Source organism: Oncorhynchus clarkii, chromosome 2 (assembly GCF_045791955.1).
Source record: "Oncorhynchus clarkii lewisi isolate Uvic-CL-2024 chromosome 2, UVic_Ocla_1.0, whole genome shotgun sequence".
Taxonomy (NCBI): domain Eukaryota; kingdom Metazoa; phylum Chordata; class Actinopteri; order Salmoniformes; family Salmonidae; genus Oncorhynchus; species Oncorhynchus clarkii.
Window position 1 is genome coordinate 62,832,246 of NC_092148.1, and position 23,047 is coordinate 62,855,292.

Here is a 23,047-nt window from a genome sequence, read left to right on the forward strand (position 1 = left end):
TAGGCCTAGCATTCAATGTAAGACTTTGTCAATTAATAGCTGACCAATTTCTCATTTACTGTTGTCTTATAAAAGAAGCCATAACATGTCATAGGTCTTCATATTTCCGTTATCTGCCTACATATTTTTGTTGTGACTAATACATTCCCGCACTAGAATATGTACAGAGCATTCAGAATGTATTCAGACCCCTTGACTTTTTCCACATTTTGTTACGTTACAGCCTTACTCTAAAATCTATTAAATAGTTTTTTCCCCCTTCAATCTACACACAATTCCCCATAATGGACAAAGTAAAAACTGTTTTTTAGAAATGTTTGCAAATTTATATAAAAAAAATAAAAAAAACAGAAATATTACATTTACATAAGTATTCAGACCCTTTACTTTGGCAACGATTACAGCCTCGAGTCTCCTTGGGTATGCCGTTACAAGCCTGGCACACCTGTTTGGGGAGTTTTTCCCATTCTTCTCTGCAGATCCTCTCAAGTGCTGTCAGGTTGGATGGGGAGTGTCGCTGCACAGCTATTGTCAGGTCTCTCCAGAGAGGTTAGTTCGGGTTCAAGTCTGGGCTCTGACTGGGCCACTCAAGGACATTCAGAGACTTGTCCCGAAGCCAGTGGCAGAAAAAGTATTCAATTGTCAGAGTAAAAGTAAAGATACCTTAATAGAAAAGGACTCAAGTAAAAGTGAAAGTCACCAAGTAAAATACTACTTGAGTAAAAAATATTTGGTTTTAAATGTGCTTAAGTGTCAAAAGTAAAAGAATAAAGCATTTCAAATTCCTTATATTAATCAAACCAGACTTCACAATTTTATTGGTGGATAGCCAGGGGCACACTCCAACAGAACAGGGATCAGGGATGTTCTGGTAAGTGTGTGAATTGGATCATTTTCCTGTGAAAATGTAACGAGTACCTTTGGGTGTCAGGGAAAATGTATGGAGTAAAAAAAAATATTTTCTTTAGGAACGTAGTGAAGTAAAAGATACCCCAAAAAACTACATTAGTGGTGTTATGGAAATTCTTATATAGGACACTCAGTCAATATTAAATGAGTCACTCTATTGTCAGCAAGCTGGAGAGGTCACAGTCAAACTTAGATGCATAAGTACCGGTCTGAAGTGAGCTCCTTACATAGCAGTATATTAGGGTCTATCTAAACATGCTTTATTGGATGGGTTCACACGTGACTGGCTCTGTCTATCTTAAAGAACGTTCTGGGCGTTCTGCCAGCTGTTCCTCCGGAGGGGGCCTTCCCCTCTAGACCAGACAGACAGGAACCTAGGATGATGACAAAGATAAGATGCAAAGTCAATTTCATCCTTTTATCACTCGTGCAATAACAATAATTACATTTTAAAGTCAACATTTAGATTTTAGCTTTATCCAAAAGGAGGTTCTAGAAAATGATATCACTATAATAAATCATAAAGCTAAAACCTACAATCTGTAAGGACCGACGCTGGAGTATAGAAGCAGGTACGGGGAGTCAAACATTTAATCAGGAACAGACATGAAACAGCATCAGCACACGGGTATACAAGAACATAAGACAATCAACGCTGAAGCGGGGAACAGACAGATATAGATGATAGAGGTGATTGAGTCCAGGTGAATGCGCATGACGGGGGAAGGCAGGTGTGCGTAATGGTGGCAGGAGTGAGTAATGCTGGGGAGCCAAGCGCCCTCGAGCACTGGGGGGAGGGGGAGCGGGAGCAGGCATGACACAATCAAAAAGTTATAACCAGTGGTGAATGAGTATATTAAAAAATAATACCACACACACAAACACACACACAGGATCTGTAGATTCAGGTGAATAACTCTCAATGTTATCCATTGTTCCCATACTTCTTTCCACCATCGTGTTGGATTGACCCATGTTTTTCCACCTAGTCAAAATATAAAACCCTGTTGTTTAACAATTTTGCAAAGACCTTCAAAAGGTTGGTGCTTGCTCATCAGCTCAGTGTTCCACATAATGTAAACCAGATCGAGGGTTTAGATGACCTCCCCATCAACTTGAAAACAACCTGTTGTCTTAAGTCTCTCTTTATGTAGTGTTGTCGCTTTTGTCGTGATGTGTGTTTTGTCCTAGATTTTTATTTCTTTTTAATCCCAGTCCCTGCAGGAGGCCATTTGGTAGGCCGTCATTGTAAATAAGAATGTGTTCTTAACGGACTTGCCTGGTTAAAGGTTAAATAAAAAAACATTACTCATCGTCTGCATCTACAGGGGGAAGTGGGAGCTCATCCAGAGTTGGCAGCTCATTAGTTTTACCATTCTCTGTAGGAGAAGAAAACATAATAACGTCTGAAATCTTAACAGCCAGAGAGGCACATGTTGCCTTACAGCATGTTAATAACACAATTAAGGTGCCCATCATCAGAGATAATAATGGCAGGGGATTTTAACTTGGTACTGGACCCTTCCAGTGATAGATCTTCCTCTAATAGTATCAACCTCACACAGGCCGCTAAAATGTTAAAAGCAGAAATGAAACACTTTGGACTTGAAGACTTATGGAGATTTCACAACCAAAAGGTTAAAGAATACTAATTTTACACCCCTGTCCATGACAGTTACTCTAGAATTGACATATTTCTTATTCCTGCAGCAAAGGGAAGCTTAACTACTGGGTGTAAGTACTTACCAAGATGAATAACTGTCACGGTCGTCATATGGAGGAGACCAAGGCGCAGCGTGGTAAGCGTACATACTTATTTAATGAAAGAATGAACACTGAACAAACTATACAAAACGAACCGTGAAGCTAATATGGCTAGTGTAGAACAGGCAACTAAACATAGAATAACAACCCACAAAATACTCAAGGAATATGGCTACCTAAATATGGTCCCCAATCAGAGACAACGATATAGTGAAAACAATAGTGGTCCTAAAACGGAACCTTGAGGAACACTGAAATTTACAGTTGATTTGTCAGAAGACAAACCATTCACAGAGACAAACTGATATCTTTCCGACAGATAAGATCTAAACCAGGCCAGAACTTGTTCGTGTAGACCAATTTGGGTTTCCAATCTCTCCAAAAGAATGTGGTGATCGATGGTATCAAAAGCAGCACTAAGGTCTAGGAGCATGAGGACAGATGCAGAGCCTCGGTCTGATGCCATTAAAAGGTAATTTACCACCTTCACAAGTGCAGTCTCAGTGCTATGATGGGGTCTAAAACCAGACTGAAGCATTTCGTATACATTGTTTCTCTTCAGGAAGGCAGTGAGTTGCTGCGCAACAGCCTTTTCTAAACAAGATTCAATATAGGCCGATAGTTGATATTTTCTGGGACAAGGTTTGGCTTTTTCAAGAGAGGCTTTATTACTGCCACTTTTAGTGAGTTTGGTACACATCCGGTGGATAGAGAGCCGTTTATTATGTTCAACATAGGAGGGCCAAGCACAGGAGGCAGCTCTTTCAGTAGTTTAGTTAGAATAGGGTCCATTATCCAGCTTGAATGTTTAGAGGCCATGATTATTTTCATTGTTGCGTCAAGAGATGTAGTACTAAAACACTTGAGTGTCTCTTGATCCTAGGTCCTGGCAGAGTTGTGCAGAGTCCTTAATTTGATTTCTAATAATCATGATCTTTTCCTCAAAGAAGTTCATGAATTTATTACTGCTGAAGTGAAATCCATCCTCACTTAGGGAATGTTTTTAGTTAGCTTTGCGACAGTATCAAAAATAAATTTTGGATTGTTCTTATTTTCCTCAATTAAGTTGGAAAAATAGGATGATCGATCAGCAGTTAGTACCGTGCACTATGGAATGGAAAGACCTGTTCACCGGACGTGCTACCTGTCCCAGACCTATTATTTGACCATGCTGGTCATTTATGAACATTTGAACATCTTGGCCATGTTCTGTTATAATCTCCACCCGGCACAGCCAGAAGAGGACTGGCCACCCCTCATAGCCTGGTTTCCTAGCCAACGTGCTTCATCACATGCATTGCTTAGGCTGGGTTTCTGTACAGCACTTTGAGATATCAGCTGATGTACGAAGGGCTATATAAATTGATTTGATTTGATTTGAACGATAAACAGCTGCCTCTGATTGAGAACCAATCTAGGCAACCAATGACATAAACACCTAGACTAGAAAACCCCTAGACAATACAAAAACTAAACAAACCACCCTCGTCACACCCTGACCTAACCAAAATAATAAAGAAAACAAAGATAACTGAGGTCAGGGTGTGACAATATGAGATAATTCAGCCATGCTGGCTTCAGTACCAGTCAGTAGAGCACAGCCATCCTCAAGAAGATGGAGGTTTGGCACATACTTACTAAATAATCCCACATTTGTTACATTTCTGAACACTCATATGGACATATTTCTTAGCACCAAAAACAACTCTGCCTACCCACTAATTTTATGGGAAGCTCTCCTTGCGTATCTGAGGGGGCAAATCATATCCTTTAGTTCAGGTGCTCGTAAGATGTATAAGGCTAGAGTAAATTCGTTGGAGAATGAAATCAGAGATCTGGAAAATTAACATAATGTAACATTTGACGACTCAACTCTACAAAAATTAGACTCAAAGCGATTGGAATATAACACCCTAACGACTCATAAAGCGGAAAATGCTCTTAGGAGAACAAAACAAAACTACTACGAACATGGAGATGAAGCAGGAAAGTTGCTTGCTTGGCAGATAAGATGAGAGGATGCTAGTAGAGTTATTAGCTCTATTAAGCTACCCAATAACACAGTTGTTCACAGTCCTGAGGAAATTAATCTAGTCTTCAGGGAGTTTTATGAAACATTGGTCAAGTCTGAAGGGGATGCCCCTGCCACAATGCATGAGTTTTTGAACAAACTCAATGTACAAACTTTAACTGACGAAGATAGAGAGCACTTGGAGAAAGAGATTACATCAGAGGAAATTAGGGAATACATTTTCAACACTGCTGTGGGAAAATCACCAGGGTTAGACGGATTCCCTATTGAATTCTATCGATCCTTTTTACCCAAACTAATTGAGCCTCTTTGCAGTATGTTTAATTATGCCATAGAGACAGAAAATCTCCCAGACACACTTGAACAGGCGCTGATCACAGTTTTGTTAAAACCTGGGAAAGATCCTCTGCTTTGTGGGTCGTATAGACCAATATCTCTATTGAACACTTCATATATGATTCTTGCTAAACTCATAGCTCTTAGACTGGATAATGTTCTTCCGGACTTGGTTGATATAGACCCAAATAGGCTTTGTAAGAAACCGCTCATCTCCTGATAATATCAGAAGATTATTTAATATTATGCATTATGTAGAAAATGACCAAGAATCTGTAGTGACGGCTTCATTAGATGCTGAAAAAGCTTTTGACCACATAGAATGGAACTACCTGTTTGAAGTTTTACAGAGGATGAATATTGAACCGAAGTATGTTGGTCTGACTAGATTACTGTACAAATGTCTGGTAGCTCAGATCCTGACTAATGGAAACATTTCCTCACAGTTCTCTTTATCACGTGGCACAAGACAGGGTTGTCCCGCTAGTCCTCTCCTTTTTTCTTTGGCTATAGAGCCACCATCCAAACCCCCCAGAGTGAAACTAACAACTTTATGCAAACCATACTCAGAAGGAGGACTTACTCTACCTGACTTCCAGTTGTATTACTGGGCATCTCAGTTCAAGGCTGTGTGGGTATGGCAAGATACAACAACAAGTTCACCCTCTTGGAGACAGATAGAGGATGAGTGTCTGACCCCTGCTACATTGGCATCTATAGCTTATATTAGCCAACCTAAAACTTTGCTAGGTCTCATAAACAACCCTTTAATTAAGCACACTTTAAATATATGGATTGAAGTCTAAACAAACAGGAGGGCTTAGATCTATATATGAACAAACACCTTTTTATAATAACCCCATCTTACCCAAAGCCCTGAGAGATGGTATTATATTTTTTTAGTTCAATATAGGAATTAAAACATTTGGTAATCTCTATAGAGAAGGTGAACTACTATCCTTTCAACAACTGGCATCTCATTTTGAGTTACCTCAAACTCCTTTATTCAAGTACCCACAAGTTAGGCCTTACAATGCCACTCAGAGGGAGGTAGGATTCAGCCCATGAGTAAACCTAAAACTGAAACTGTGGCTGGAATGGAAAGGGGTAAAAGGTTGCATTTCCTACATGTACTCTGGTCTTCAAGCTCTGTTGAGGAGTGATGAAACTCTGAAAGCTTGCATGAAGTGGCATGATGACCTTGGTCTCATTTTTGAGGGTGAGAAATGGGGAAAGCTCTTTTTAGATGCTCAGCGTCCTTCATTTAACACAAGGCACAAGTTGATGCAATTCAATATTTTACGTTGGGTCTACTTTACACTAGAGAGACTGTATAAGATCAATTCTAAATATTCAACATTTTGCCCAAGGTGTAAAACAGAAGTGGGCACACTTATGTTTTTGTCCTGCCCTGAACTAAGCAATTATTGGAAAGACATTATTCAGATCTTATCACAGGTCACTAATATGACGGTACCACTAGATTCTTCCCTTATACTTCTTGGAGATGATTCTGTTCTACCAGTTAATATTTGTAGCAAAACCAGATTCATTAAAATTGGCAGTCAATGCAGCCAATAAATGCACAGCTATTATGTGGAAGTGTGACACTCAGCCAAGCAAGCAGATGTGGCTAAAATAACTATCTTCCTATATTCCATCTGAAAAAATAACGTACAATTTATGTAATAAACCCTTTGAATTTACTGATGTCTGGGGGGGACTTTCAGCAGTCACCTTAGCTGCCTCATTACTACTTTCTTCAATAATATATTATTATTATTAGTTTTTGTGTTGAATCATTTATTTTCTAGCATGGAATGTGAAGGTCATTCTGTTTCTTTTTTTGTTGATAATAAGTGAAGCTAATACCGGTAGAGGGGAGGGAGGGGGGTGTTCCTGTGTTGGGGAGGGAAGGGTTTTGCACGATGTGCCCCCATGTAGCATGGTGTTTTGTGTAGGTGAAAGGTATAACGGGGAATTATCGGTGTCATATTTTGATGATTGTTAAATTGTTAAAAAAAATAAAAGAAATGCCAATAAATACATTGCACAAAAAGAAAAAAAACACAATTAAGCATTTTCAAAATTTTAATAGACATATATATTATACACAGTGGGGCAAAAAGGATTTAGTCAGCCACCAATTGTGAAAGTTCTCCCACTTAAAAAGATGAGAGAGGCCTGTAATTTTCATCATAGGTACACTTCAACTATGACAGACAAAATGAGAAAAAAAAATAATCCAGAAAATCACATTGTAGGATTTTTAATGAATTTATTTGCAAATTATGGTGGAAAATAAGTATTTGGTCACCTACAAACAAGCAAGATTTCTGTCTCTCACAGACCTAAGAGGCTCCTTTGTCCTCCACTCGTTACCTGTATTAATGGCACCTGTTTGAACTTGTTATCAGTATAAAAGACACCTGTCCACAACCTCAAACAGTCACACTCCAAACTCCACTATGGCCAAGACCAAAGAGCTGTCAAAGGACACCAGAAACAAAATTGTAGACCTGCACCAGGCTGGGAAGACTGAATCTGCAATAGGTAAGCAGCTTGGTTTGAAGAAATCAACTGTGGGAGCAATTATTAGGAAATGGAAGATATACAAGACCACTGATAATCTCCCTCGATCTGGGGCTCCACGCAAGATCTCACCCCGTGGGGTCAAAATGATCACAACAACGGTGAGCAAAAATCCCAGAACCACACGGGGGGACCAAGTGAATGACCTGCAGAGAGCTGGGACCAAAGTAACAAAGCCTACCATCAGTAACACACTACGCCGCCAGGGACTCAAATCCTGCAGTGCCAGACGTGTCCCCCTGCTTAAGCCAGTACATGTCCAGACCCGTCTGAAGTTTGCTAGAGAGCATTTGGATGATCCAGAAGAAGATTGGGAGAATGTCATATGGTCAGATGAAACCAAAATATAACTTTTTGGTAAAAACTCAACTCGTCGTGTTTAGAGGACAAAGAAGGCTGAGTTGCATCCAGAGAACACCATACCTACTGTGAAGCATGGGGGTGGAAACATCATGCTTTGGGGCTGTTTTTGACTGATCTGTGTAAAGGAAAGAATGAATGGGGCCATGTATCGTGAGATTGAGTGAAAACCTCCTTCCATTAGCAAGGACATTGAAGATGAAACGTGGCTGGGTCTTTCAGCATGACAATGATCCTGTCCGGGTTTCACAATTCTTGACATTTAATCCTAGTAAATATTCCCTGTTTTAGGATCACCACTTTATTTTAAGAATGTGAAATGTCAGAATAATAATAAAGAGAAGGATTTATTTCAGCTTTTATTTCTTACATCACATTCCCAGTGGTTCAGAAGTTGACATACTCTTAATTACTATTTAGTCGCATTGCCTTTAAATTGTTTAACTTGGGTCAAACATTTTGGGTAGCCTTCCACAAGCATCCCACAATAAAATGGGTGAATTTTGGCCCATTCATCCGGACAGAGCTGGTGTAACTGAGTCAGGTTTGTAGGCCTCCTTCTCGCACACACTTTTTAAGTTCTGCCCACAAATTTTCTGCAGGATTGAGGTCAGGGCTTTGTGATGGCCACTCCAATACCTTGACTTTGTTGTCCTTAAGCCATTTTGCCACAACTTTGGAAGTATGCTTGGGGTCATTGTCCATTTGGAAGACCCATTTGCGACCAAGCTTTAACTGATGTCTTGAGATGTTGCTTCAATATATCCACAATTTTCTTTCCTCATGATGCCATCTATTTTGTGAAGTGCACCAGGCCCTCCTGCAGCAAAGCACCTCACAATATGATGCTGCCACTCCCATGCTTCACGGTTCCATTTTCCCTCTCCCCACATCACTTCTAGGGGAAATGGTCAAACTTTCTTCAGAGGGAATTCCATACGCTCCAACCGTGGGCATTGTTTTATTTGATGAGAGAACATATAGGGCAGACATTTTCAACACTGAGACCGCGGCCCCAATGTCGACCATACCACCAAAGGGTGGGCTGCCTTCTGAGAATTCGTAGGCGATCGAAAATAAACCCCCCACTTCCCTCCATTCAGCTAGCAAAAGTGCAATCTAGAGAATAAAAGCGACGAGCTACGTGTAAGATTGAACTACCAACGGAACATTAAAAACTAACATCTTATGCGTCACCGAGTTGTGGCTGAACTGACGACACTATCAACATACAGCTGGCTGGTTACCTGCTATACCGGCGGGATAGAACAGTGGTGTCTGGTTAGACAAGGGACAGATTACTATGTGTTTTTCTAAATAACAGCTCGTGCACTATGTCTAATGAAGTCTTGAGCTATCGCTCGCCTGGAGGCACAGCATCTAATGATAAGCTGTAGACCACACTATCTAGCTAGTGTTGCATCTGTATACTTTGTAGCTGTTTACATACCACAGTCAAAGGCTGGCACTAAGATCTATTTGAATTAGCTTTATTCCACCATAAGCAAACAGGAGGCGGCACTCATAGTAGTCGGGGACTTTAATGCAGGGACACTTAAATCCATTTTACCTAATTTAAATCAGCATGTTAAATTTGCAACCAGAGGGGAAAAAACACACACAAAAAACTGGACCACCTATACTCCACACACAGAGACGCATACAAAGCTCTCTCTCCATTTGGCAAATCTGACCATAATTCTATCCTCCCGATTCTTGCTTACAAGCAAAAATTAAAGCAGGAAGCACCAGTGACTAGAACAAAAAAAAAAAAGTGCTGAGCTACAGGACTGTTTTGCTAGCACAGACTGGAATACGTTCTGGGTTTCCTCCGATGGCATTGAGAAGTACACCACATCAGTCATTGGTATCATCAATAAGTGCAGCGATGACGTCGTCCCACTGTGACCGTACATACATACCCTAACCAAAAGCCATGGATTGCAGGCAGAATCCACACTGAGCTAAAGCTGCCACTTTCAAGGAGTGGGACGCTAACCCAGAAGCTTATAATAAATCCCTCTATGCCAGGGGTGTCAAAGTCAAATGGACGGAGGGCCAAATAAAAAAATCAGCTACAAGACGAGGGCCGGACTGTTCGAATGTTCATTGAAAAATTTTTAAATGACGCATATAGTCTAGTGAACCTAATTGAACCTACTGAAAACCTAACAAATATATTACAATATGATCAGATAAATAAAGCAATATTTTCTTATGGCTCTGTCAGTAATCTTTAATTTTCAACAGACACAAAAGACAAATTTCCTTTATATAAATATCCCCATAACATGAACATTAAATGAAAGAAACCGGTATTCAAGGCACCATCAGTAGACTATATTTTCTATTTTAGCAAAAGTGGGCTAAATTTACTTCAAAGAAAAAACAATAATAGCAATTTTCTATCATCCACTCAACTGAAATATTTTTAAAATATAATTGGATTGAAATACAAAAAAATAAAGTGCAAAAATCTATTAATCAAAAACAACACTTTGTTTAAGGAGAAGTAACATGCAGTGAAAACAAATATTAAATTTTAACTTTTAAACTTGAACTGAGTAAAAACTCTAAATATGTGATTGCACAGTAATGTTCACTTGTTTGAGGTTGAGGGTGATACTTGGTGGTGTCCCATCTTTTCCACAAGTTCATCAATGTTCGGGGTAAGGCTCTGAGCTGAAGAAATCCTCAGAATTGAGTGGAGGTGTTCAGCAGTAAGTCGACTTCTGTGTGATGTTTTGTTCAGGTTCATCAAAGAAAACAGTTGTTCACACAGGTATGTGCTGCCAAACATAGACAACGTTTGAGCAGCCTGGATGCGCAGCTGGGGCATTGTGCCGGGGAGGAAACGGGCGAACTCCGCAGCACCCACTGCCGCATATTTTGCCCTCAGTGCATCATTGCATTGGAGGTCAATCAACTCCATTTGGAGGTTTGGTGGTGAGCTTTCCACGTCAACAGCAAATGGGTTACCGAGCAGTTCCAACCTGCTTTTTTGTGCTTCAAAGTCAGCAAATCGGCGTCGAAAGTCAGCGGCAAGCATACCTATTTTATCAGCCAACTGTGTGCTCGGGAACGCACTGGTAGAGAGCTTCTCTTTCATGGTCTGGCAGCTGGGAAAGTGGCTCAAATTTTCTTTCCGCATCTGCGTCTCCCACAGAGTCAGTTTGGTTTTAAATGCCTTCACTGTACTGTACATATCAGAGATGACACGATCCCGACCCTGCAGCTGCAAGTTTATTGCATTCAGATGACTCGTAATGTCACACAGAAAAGCCATTTCACACAGAAACATTTCGTCTCGGAGTTGTGTTGTGTCTTTCCCTTTGCTGTCCAAGAACAGACAAATCTCCTCACGAAGCTCGAAACATCTTTGAAGCACCTTTCCCTGGCTTAGCCATCGCACCTCTGTGTGATAAGGCAAATCACCATGCTCCGTTTCTAACTCCGTCAGAAATGCCTTGAACTGGCGGTGATTCAAACCTTTGGCTCTGATAAAGTTAACTGTGCGCGTGATGATGCTCATTACATGCTCCATTTTCAAGGCTTTACCGCACAACGCTTCCTGGTGTATGATACAATGATAAGCTGTCAGCTCACCTGTCGCGTTTTCCTCTTGCATCTTTTCCCGTATCTTCGCCACCAGTCCGCTCCTGTGTCCACACATCGCAGGTGCTCCGTCGGTTGTCAAACCCACGAGTTTTTCCCAAGGCAGCTCCATCTCATTTACACATCTTGACACCTCTTCATACAAATCATGCCCCGTAGTTGTGCCATGCATAGGACGTAAAGCCAAAAACTCCTCTGTCACGCTTAGGTTGGAGTCCACTCCGCGGATGAAAATTGACAACTGGGCAATGTCAGAAATGTCGGTGCTCTCATCCACAGCCAAGGAATATGCAATAAAATCTTTTCCCTTTTTCACAAGCTGCTCTTTTAGATTGATGGACAACTGGTCTACTCTCTCGGCAATGGTGTTTCTGCTCAGACTCACATTTAAAAAGAGTTGCCTTTTTTCTGGGCAAACTTCGTCACAAACTTTAATCATGCAGTTTTTGATGAAATCCCCCTCCGTAAATGGCCGGGCTGATTTAGCGATCTCTTCTGCCAAAATAAAACTGGCCTTGACAGTTGCGTCCGCGTGTGTGTCCGCGTGTTTCGTTTCATAATGTCGTCTCAGATTATACTCTTTCAGTACCGCCACACTTTCTCCACACAGAAGACACACAGGTTTTCCAGCTACCTTCGTGAACATATACTCCGACTCCCACCTTGTTTGAAACCCCCGGTTCTCAGTATCCACCTTCCGTTTTGCCATTTTTGATGGGTATCTGAAAGTTAATTTTACTGTGATGCTGACGACTGCTGTGCCAATAAATATTGAAATGAAGCAGCCTACTGCTCGGTGCGTCACCTTTGCATTGTGGGAAATGTAGTATTGGTGCGTGTAAAAGATCTGCGGGCTGCCGGCTTGCTGCGGGCCGGTTCTAATAATAAATCAAGATCATCCCAGGGGCCGTAAAAAACCTTCTTGCGGGCCGGATGTGGCCCGCGGGCCTTGACTCTGACATATGTGCTCTATGCCCTCCGATGAACCATCAAACAGGCAAAGCGTCAATACCGGACTAAGATCGAATCATACTACACTGCCTCTGATGCTCATCTGATGTGGCAGGGCTTGCAAACCATTACAGACTACAAAGGGAAGCACAGCCGTGAGCTGCCCAGTGACACGAGCCTACCAGATGAGCTAAACTACTTCTTGGCTTGCTGCGAGGCAAATAACACTGAAACATGCATGAGAGCACCAGCTGTTCCAGAAGTGATTAAGACCTTTAAAAAGGTCAACATTCACAAGGCTGCAGGGCCCAACAGATTACCAGGATGTGCACTGTGAGCATGCGCTGACAAACTGTGTCACAAAGTGTCATCACTAACATTTTCAACCTCTTCCTGTCCGAGTCTGTAATACCAACATGTTTTAAGCAGACCACCATAGTGCCTTTGTCCAAGAATATTAAGGTAACCTGCCTAAATGAATACTGACCATAGCACTCACATCTGTAGCCACAAAGTTATTTGAAAGGCTGGTCATACCTCACATCAACACCATTATCCCAGAAAACACTAGAACCGCTCCAATTTGCATACCGCCCCAACAGATGATGCAATTTGATGATTGCACACTGCCCTTTCCCACCTGGACAAAAGGAACACCTATGTGAGAATACTATTCATTGACTACAGCTCACCAGGTGGTAAGGGTAGGTAACAACACATCCGCCACACTGATCCTCAACACAGAGGCCCCTCAGGGGTGAATGCTCAGTCCCCTCCTGTACTCCCTGTTCACTCATGACTGCACAGCCAACACCATCATTACATTTTCCGACAACACAACAGTGGTAGGCCTGATCACAGACGAGACAGCCTATAGGGAGGAGGTCAGAGACCTGGCCGTGTGGTGCCAGGACAACAACCTCTCCCTCAACGTGACCAAACAGAGGAGATGATTGCGGACTACAGGAAAAAGAGGACCGAGCACGCCCCCATTCTCATCAACGGGGCTGCAGTGGAGCAGGTTGAGAGCGTCAAGTTCCTTGATGTCCACATCACCAAAAAACGAACATGTTCCAAGCACACCAAAACAGTCGTGAAGTGGGCACAACAAAACCTATTTTCCCTCAAGAGACTGAAAATATTTGGCATGGCTCCTCAGATCCTCAAAAAGGTTCTACAGCGGCACCATCGAGAGCATCCTGACTGGTTACATCACTGCCTGGTATGGCAACTGCTCGGCCTCCGACCGCAAGGCTCTACAGAAGGTAGTGCGAACGGCCCAGTACATCACTGGGGCCAAGCTTCCTGCCATCCAGGACCTCTATCCCAGGCAGTGTCAGAGGAAGGCCCTAAACATTGTTTAAGACTCCAGTCACCCTAGTCATAGACTATTCTCTCTGCTACCGCACGGCAAGCGGTACCGGAGCGCCAAGTCTAGGTTCAAGAGGCTTCTAAACAGTTTCTACTCCAAGCCATGAGACTCCTGAACATCTAATCAAATGGCTACCCAGACTATTTGCATTGCACTCCCCCCTTTACACTGCTTCTAATCTGTCGTCATCTATGCATAGTCACTTCAATAACTCTACCTACATGTACATACTACCTCAACTAACTGGTGCCCCCGCACATTGACTCTGTACATTGACCCTGTATATAGTCTCGCTATTGTTGTTTAACTGCTGCTCTTTAATTACTTGTTACTTTTATCTCTTATTCTTGTCTGTATTTTTTGAAACTGCATTGTTGGTTGGGGGCTCATAAGTAAGCATTTCACTGTAAGGTACCTGTTGTATTTGGCGCATGTGACTAATAAAATTTTATATGTCAAATCAGGGGTTTTTTGGTTGGCAAGGTGGTCAATTTTAGCATTTGACAGGTTTCTTCTGGTTCTTCATCGTTATTTTCTTCATTAGTTCTTTCTGTTTCCACCACATCTTATGTTTGGTAGCCCCCTCAACCTTTTCCAAATGGGTTGTCCACCTGTACGCCAACACGTGGGGAAGGCCAATTGTTTTGTTGTCCTCCTTCAGTACAATCTTCCCACAGTTGTAGCAGCTCCAGTCTCTCTCCATCAGCTCCTGCAGGGGCCCCTCTGCCTCTACTTCTTTCTCTGCCCCAAGGTTTACACAGTTAGCACCATTTCGTTGACGTTCTCTCCCTCTTTCAGAGTAGTACATCAGCTGTGCCTTCAGTGTCTTTCGGTCCTTAGTTGAATGAAAATGAAACCGTCTTTCCGCATGGGTGATGTATGGCTTTACGGCAGTGTTTTTATTTCCCATGCTATACAAGTTGTTGTTATAACTGTCTTTAAACCTTGTCTCAGCTTCTTCAAACTTTACGGCATCTTTTCCTGTCAGTAACATCACCCACTATCACTTTAATTTCATCAACATCCCATGGTCTCTCCATTTCCAACATGCCACCACCATTTTGGTTGGGGTAGCGTATTATTGGATACATTCCCAGGGGAGACTTTTTCTGCTTTCTCGTATCTTCAGTTCTTTTCCTCATTGTTACTGGTTTCATCTCCTTCGTCTTGGCTACTTCCTTTACTGACATCATTCCTGCTGCTTACATTCTCTCTTCTCTTTTTGTCTCTTACATTCCTCCAGTAGTCTTTGGAGGTCCTCCAGTGCTTCTTCTTTACTCTCTCTCCCGTTCCGCTCGTTTGCTCTGGTTCTTGTTTTTGCTGGTACTTGTCCATCTTACGTTCCAGCACCCTCTGCAGCTCTGACAGCTCCTAAATCTCCCGCTCCTCCATCTGGCCACCCCAAATGGGTTGTGAAGGGGTGGGAGGAGTTGGCAGTGGTGGATACCAGGCGGGGCCATGAAAAGGTTCCCCTCGGAGAAGGGCCAGCCAGGCTTCTCCCCCCCTTTTGTTCATTCTTTCTTCTCTGATAGTTCCACTTGCTTCCCTCTCCCATTTTCTGAAGCCGTCCCACTTTACCCTATTGTTGTCTCTTTTCTGAAGTTGGCTTCTCACAGACTCCAGTTTAGCAATGCTCGGTGTCCGTCAGCTGGGAAATCTCCATCTGTCCAAGCATCTGTCTGGTTCAGTACCCCCCTACCAAATTTCTTAGCCATTATTTTACATGGCCTCCTTGGTTCCCTGTTCGGATCATCCCCCCCTGCTTTACTATTTTTATGACCCATATTTAAAGCGTTTGGGAGGGGGAAAAAATAACACTTCTGAAAGCTTCTAAGAAATAAAAAAATACATTCTCAAATTAACACTTTCTCTCACAGCCACACAGCTTTCATGCTGGAGCTAATCTCCTGTTTAGTAAGTTAGTCAAGCACACATTACAGTCAACTGTCACAAACACACAGCTTTCACGCTGGAGCTAATATCCTGTTTAGTAAGTTAGTCAAGCAGACTTTGCTTCAACAAATTTCTCTCATACGCTAGTGTTCTATTTATATATCTACACTAGACATGCTAGTGTTCTATTTGAGTGGTATTTAGATATCTACACTAGACATGCTGGCCTTCTGATTACTGAGACATGCTATCCTGTACTGTAGAACCAATGGCGGTGTTGGAAAGACCCTAGATAACATTACAGATCGAAAAACTCAGCTCACAGAACTGGTTGCGGTATCCATTCACCTCTTTCACACATGAGCTGGTTACCTGACAGCTCTCTCTCTCATACAACATAGCTCAATCCCACAATTCACAGCCACTTAGTACAATTCCCAAATACACTCGGCAATCTCCTCATTACCACATGCATGTTAACGATTCTCTCTGTCATTACTTGCGATGCACATAAATAACACCACGTACTCAAAAATACCATGTGTTATTTTTTAGTGGCTGCAGCCCACAGAGACATTTCTTCTAAATGCCTACAGACAGCTGCCAGCATGGTACCGATACATCCTCGCTTTCTCATAAAACTAGTGAACAGTCTTCTCTCTATAAGACTATGGGTACCTTTTTATGCGTTACTTGCTTGAATTATTTTTTTTTATCATGCATTTAAAAAACAACATTAAATAGAGATTCATTTAAAATTGACTTACAGATATTCAGAAGACTTATCCGCAGAGGTTCACGGATCAGGTATCCTCTCCCGGGCAGCTCTCAGTAAAGGTCTGGTCTGGGCGGATCCATGTCGTCTTTGGACAGACGAGAATTTCCGAGAGCGGCACCGATGTCTCCCTCACTGGGATGCTCCACAGGTGGAATCACTGATCCGGTTGGTTGACGCCAAATTGTTATGGAAATTCTTATTATTGACTTTGAGTGTTCAATATGAGAATTTCCATGACAATTTGGCGTCATACACCACTGCCCGAAGCCACTCCTGCATGGTCTTGGTTGTTTGCTTAGGGTCGTTGTCCTGTTGGAAGATGAACCTTCTCCCCAGTCTGAGGTCCTGAGCGCTATGGAGCAGGTTGTCATCATGGATCTCTCTGTACTTTTCTCCATTTATCTTTCTCTCGATCCTGACTAGTCTCCCAGTCCCTGCCCACAGCATGATGCTGCCACCACGCTTCACCGTAGGGATTGTGCCAGGTTTCCACCAGACGTGACACATGGCATTCAGGTTTGGCATTCAGATTGGTGGAGTGCTGCAGAGATGGCTGTCCTTGTGGAAGGTTCTCCCATCTGTTGGGGAATAATCAGAATTAGTTGGGTAACATAGATAAGATGTTTTATATTCATTATATGCTTGTGAGTTACTTCTCATCAGAATGTTTATTTTTGTATAATACTGTTCGCCATTTGCAGTCATCTGTTCTCTGTCAGGACTAAGTTGCTTGGGCCGCAGAGAGGGGAGAGGTCAAGCGTGTATCTCTTGGCTCCACAATGTCTGTGTGCCAGTCAATGTGTCTCTGTGATCTTGTCAAGGAGGGGTGGATTTGATATATGCCTGTTGATATGAGGTTTTGTTTTATGGTTCTGAGAGCGAGAAAATAACATAGTTTAGGAGACAAAGCTGAACGATAATTTATGGCCAATGCTGTCTGGCTATGTGTGTCTTTGCTATAAAGGATCTCAGTTGCAAAGTGTAAGGACTCTCAGAGAATTAATTGATAGACACTGAATTGATCTGAGAGTCACAGGGTTGTAATGGAGCTCATATAATTAAAGATGGACTTTATGATAACTCTGACTTGTGTGTGGTTTGCTCTCATGATTTGGTAAATACAGGAAATTTCCACGACACATCTCCACAGAAGAACTCTGGAGCTCTTTCAGAGTGACCATCGAGTTCTTGGCCACCTTGGTCTCCTTGATCAACGCCCTTCTCCCTCGATTGCTCAGTTTGGCCAGGCGGCCAGCTCTAGGAAGAGTCTTGGTGGTTCCAAACTTTTCCATTTAAGAATGGAGGCCACTTTGTTCTTGGGGTCCTTCAATACTGCAGATTTTTTTGGGGTACCCTCATGGCTTGGTTTTTGCTCTGACATGCACTGTCAACTGTGGGACCTTATATGGACAGGTGTGTGCTTATCCAAACGATGTCCAATCAATTGAATTTACCACAGGTGGACTCCAATCAAGTTGTAGAAACATCTTAAGGATGGCCAATGGAAACAGGATGCACCTGAACTCAATTTTGTGTCTCATAGCAAAGGGTCTGAATACTTATGTAAATAAGGAATTTTTATTTTTAATACATTTAATACATTTTTTCACTTTGTCATTATGGGGTATTGTGTTTAGATTGATGAGGAACGTTTTATTTAATCATTTTAGAATCAGACTGTTACGTAACAAAATGTGGAAAAAGTCAATGGGTCCGAATACTTTCCGACTGCATGTATACTAAATAATATATGTGTGAAATGTGTTTTCATTTAGAATGGACTATTATGATTCACCTGTCTCGAAATAGGGGCAGGGGTAAAAATACATGTAATCTATGCACTTAAATAGCAAATGGAGGACACTTTTCCCTTGGTTCATTTTCATGCCAGCCAGGTAGCTATAAAACGAAGCAATGTTGTAAAGCGAAGCAATGTGCTTAAAATTAGGAGAGTTGAGAAATAATTATAGTAGGATCCCGAGTGGCGCAGTGGTCTAAGGCACTGCATCTCAGTGCTTGAGGCTTCCCTACAGACATCCTGGTTTGATTCCAGGCTGTATCACAACCGGCTGTGATTGGGAGTCCCATAGGGTGGTGCGCAATTGGCCCAGCATCGTCTGGGGTTGGCCGGTGTAGGCTGTCATTGTAAATAAGAATTTGTTCTTAACTGACTTGCCTAGTTAAATAAAGATTAAATAAATAAAAAACGCAAGTGGAGGTTGCTGAGGGGTGGATGGCTCATAATAATGGCTGGAACTGAGCAAATGGAATGGCATCAAACACATTGAAACTATGTGTTTGATACCATTCCACGAGCCTGTCCTCCCCAATTAAGGTGACACCAACCTCCTGTGGTAGGCCTAGCCTATATAAAGCTGATGGCCTCTAATAAAAAGAGGATCCCATCACTCTGTTTTCTTATGCTATTGTATAGCCTATAGAAATGTTGTGCAACATGAGCTCATTGGCTCTCATGAAGTGTTTGATTACATTTGTGTTGATGTCAGAGTGATTAGAGGGACAATAGAGTGCTGAGTACCAGACAGTTAGCAAGTTTGGGAGGCTACTAATGACCATCAGCAGCATCAGAGCTTGGAGAAGCCTAATTACCGTGACTAAATGGTCACGTGGATTTTGACTCGTGACCGCCAGTGTGGTGGTAACACGGTCAGTCACCACCAGTGTGGCAGTAATATGGTCATGTATCAGCCCTAGGCACATGCAGTATTATATATTTATTCAACAGACCTGTAATAGACCCTCTTTCTGTATGCCTCTTGTATAGTTGTACCAAAATTCATTAAGATTTTCCAGATTGTTCAAACTGAAAAAAACTATTCTTTATGTCCCCCCTGTTTATTTTAATAAACATAGGGAAATTATACATGATCACATCCTCTCACAAAAGGAAACATTTTTTGATCACAATTTTATTAACTTGTTTACATTTGATGCCAGGCAAAATATTTATTTGCCAGTCAATATACTTTTATAGTAAAAATCTAAAGAATATCACTTATTTTGCTGCACAGTTTGAGTCATAAGGAAAATATACTTTGCTGCATTGTTTGTATTAGCACTGCATCTCTTCATTAAAGTATTTCATCTCATGTCTCATAACTTGAGGCACTTATACACTGAAGAAGCTTTTTAAGTTGTCCATTGTTAATAACTCCAATACAATATAACCAAAGGAGGCTGGTGGGAGGAGCTATAGGGGGACGGGTTCATTGGGATGGCTGTAATAACTGGAACGGTATCACACATATGGAAACCACGTTTGACTTGGTTCCATTTATGCCATTCCAATGAGCCTGTCCTCCGACAACTCCTTACACCAGCCTCCTCTGAATAACTAATAACTCTACAAAGTAAATAATATAGAATGAATGCAGGTTCTCATCCTACCCTGATTCCACCCTATACATTCCACACAGTACAAGCAGTTTGGTTGTCTGTTTCAGTGAGATGTTTTCTGCTCCAAAAAGGCAAAGTCCACCACAGTTTTAAGTTTTCAATAATAATGATAAGAATAAGTACTTCACCACCCATACAGCTGAAATAATCTTCAGTTATATCACCAGTGGCACAAGTCTCAGGAAGTGCACAATGAATTTACCTACAGTAGATTGTTTCAACAATAGCAAGTGAATTACAACACAATTATATAACATGTACACTTCCAGTGGAATATATATTCCCATGAAACATAGAATGATAGTATGGAACGATGGCACTGTAATAAATGTTTTTCCAGACGACTTCTTCCTGGCCGGCATGGCAACAAGCTCCTCATCAGACTGTGGTCCTAGAGTGTGGAACTGCACCACCATCATCTCCCGAGGAACAACCAAATCCCTTCCACCCCCATGACTTACTTCATTACTCCTTCCACACGCTGACATTCTCCACAGACCATCAACAACCAGCTTCATTACAAATATAGAAGATCAAAAGTGGATTTCCCCTGATAAGTCAACATGTTACTTTCCTACTTTGTCCTATCCATGCAATGATCTGACACAATGATTGTTGTGTCCTATCCATTCATCATCCTAGCTGTGCTTACATGATTCAGAAGGCAACGCCACCAGGTCAAAATGTACTGTAAGGCAGTAAAATACTTTCCACCCCTCTTCATCACGTCTACAAATCCACAGTTCATGAGTAGTTGTCACTTATTTACACACAGGTTGGTAATATTTGAGTTTAGTTCACTGACTATGTCAAGCTGTAGATGTCATCCCATTGTTAGTGAGCGCATGTGACAGTCCGCAACCTTTTTGCATCGGTGTATTGCACCCTCTTTTACAGTGTATATTTTGATGTGTGTGTGTGTGGCATGATAACGGCTCTGTAATAGTGTGTTGACATTAGCATGAAGGTATCAGTATTCCGTTGTGGTGGCGTTAGAAGGAGGTGCTGGTCATGCTGCCAGGGGAGAAGAGACGTGGCACTCCTTCCTGCAGAGATGTCTCAACGTGTCTGTAGGCCAACTTCCCGTCCTCACCTGGATGGAACACACACACACACATTATTCCCTCATACACTCTTTCCCACCCACAGAAACCCCACTCTCTGTGCCCCTGTATCCCTTGATCTCACTCAGTCCCCTATCAAACGTATACTTCTTATCCTTCTACTAACCAAGCACCAACAAAGCTTGTTTGGCAGCATCCCTCACGTCCTCCTTGTCCGATCGACAGAGATAGACCAGCTGGTCGATGCTCTCTTTGGCCTGCAGAACATTAAAAAAACAGACTGACTCCAGACACTAGGGTACGCACAGTAAAAAGAAAAACAGATGGCAGATGGAGATTGTTGAAGAGGTGTGACTAAGTGGTAAGACTGACCTTCAGACATGCAAGTGCTTTACAGCCACACACTCTCGTCTCCATGCTTTCATTTTCCAGAAGCTCCAGACAGCTTACCAGGGCCTGGGGTAAAATACACTATAATTTTCACAAACACACACACACACTATATATACACAAAAGTATGTGGAGAACCCTTCAAATTAGTGGATTCTGCGATTTCAGCCACACCCGTTGCTGGCAGGGTTATAAAATCAAGCACACAGCCATGCAATCTCCATAGACAAACATTGGCAGTAGAATGGCCTTACTGAAAAGCTCAATGTCTTTCAACGTGGCACCGTCATAGGACTCCATCTGTCCAACAAGCTAGACCTGCCCCGGTCAACTGCAAGTGCTGTTATCGTGAAGTGGAAACGTCTAGGATCAACAACGGCTCACCCACAAAGTGGGAGGCCACACAAGCTCACAGAACGAGACTGCCGAGTAATGAAGTGCGTGGAGTGTAAAAATAATCTGTCCTCGGTTGCAACACTCACTACAGAGTTCCAAACTGCCTCTGGAAGCAACGTCAGCACAAGAACGGTTAGTCAGGAACTTCATGAAATGGGCTCCCATGGCCGAGCAGCAGCACACAAGCCTAATATCACCATGCGCAATGCCAAGCGTTGGCTGGAGTGGTGTAAAGCTCACTACAATTGGACTGGAGCAGTGGAAATGCATTCTCTGGAGTGATGAATCACGCTTCACCATCTGCCAGTCCGACGGACAAATCTGGGTTTGGCTGATGTCAGGAGAACACTGCCTGCCCCAATGCATAGTGCCAACTGTAAAGTTTGGTGGAGGAGGAATAATGGTCTGGGGCTGTTTTTCATGGTTCAGGCCCCTTAGTTCCAGTGAAGGGAAATCTTAACGCTACAGCATACAAATGACATTCTAGACGATTCATGGCTTTCAACTTTGGGGCAACAGTTTGGGGAAGGCCTTTTCCTGTTTCAGCATGACAATGCCCCCATGCACAAAGCAAGGTCCATACAGAAATGGTTTGTTGGGATTGGTGTGGAATAGCTTTTCTGGCCTGCACAGAGCCCTGACCGCAACCCATTCGAACACCATTGGGATGAATTGGAACGCCGACTGCGAGCCAGGCCTAATCGCCCAACCTCACTAATGGTCGTGGCTGAATGGAAGCAAGTCCCCGCAGAAATGTTCCAACATCTAGTGGAAAGTCATTTCAGAAAAGTGGACGCTGTTATAGCAGCACAGGGGGGACCAACTCCATATTAATGCCCATAATTGTGGAATGAGATGTTCGACAAGCAAGTGTCCACATACTTTTGATCATGTAGTGTGAATCCACATGGGTGATCCTGTTATCTTCATAGAGTACACTTAAGAGGTGTATTTCAAAAGTTCTACAGTGAGTATGGCCTTAAATCAGGGTTTTAAAAATATTCTTGCCCAGGGATCCCCTCCCAGGCAGACTGTCGATTCAGGGACCCCAATCATACGTTAGCAATTCTTGTCTTATTAGCTGAATGATAATGGCAAGGGGAAGTAATCAACATTTTAAAATTAATAGATTGTTTTTCATTATTTTGACCTCCCTACATAACAATTGGAAGAGGAAG

General features: G+C 42.3%; 1 protein-coding gene across 7 annotated transcripts in view; it reads right to left on the reverse strand.

The window, feature by feature from the left end:
• Positions 1-19,512: 19,512 nt before the first annotated feature.
• The window catches only part of LOC139371364 (rho family-interacting cell polarization regulator 1-like), a 76,122-nt gene continuing 72,587 nt past the window's right edge, over positions 19,513-23,047 (reverse strand). For 4 of the 7 annotated variants that reach the window (XM_071111745.1, XM_071111729.1, XM_071111719.1 and 1 more), the window contains exons 20-22: positions 21,456-21,539; positions 21,250-21,340; positions 19,517-21,112 (exon numbers count right to left, since the gene is read on the reverse strand). In XM_071111745.1, the coding sequence (XP_070967846.1) occupies positions 21,012-21,112; positions 21,250-21,340; positions 21,456-21,539 (276 nt within the window). In that variant the 3' untranslated portion in view covers positions 19,517-21,011. Of the gene's footprint in view, positions 21,113-21,249; positions 21,341-21,455; positions 21,540-23,047 lie in introns of all 7 variants that reach the window. The other 3 variants (XM_071111773.1, XM_071111764.1, XM_071111737.1) reach the window with 3 other exon arrangements.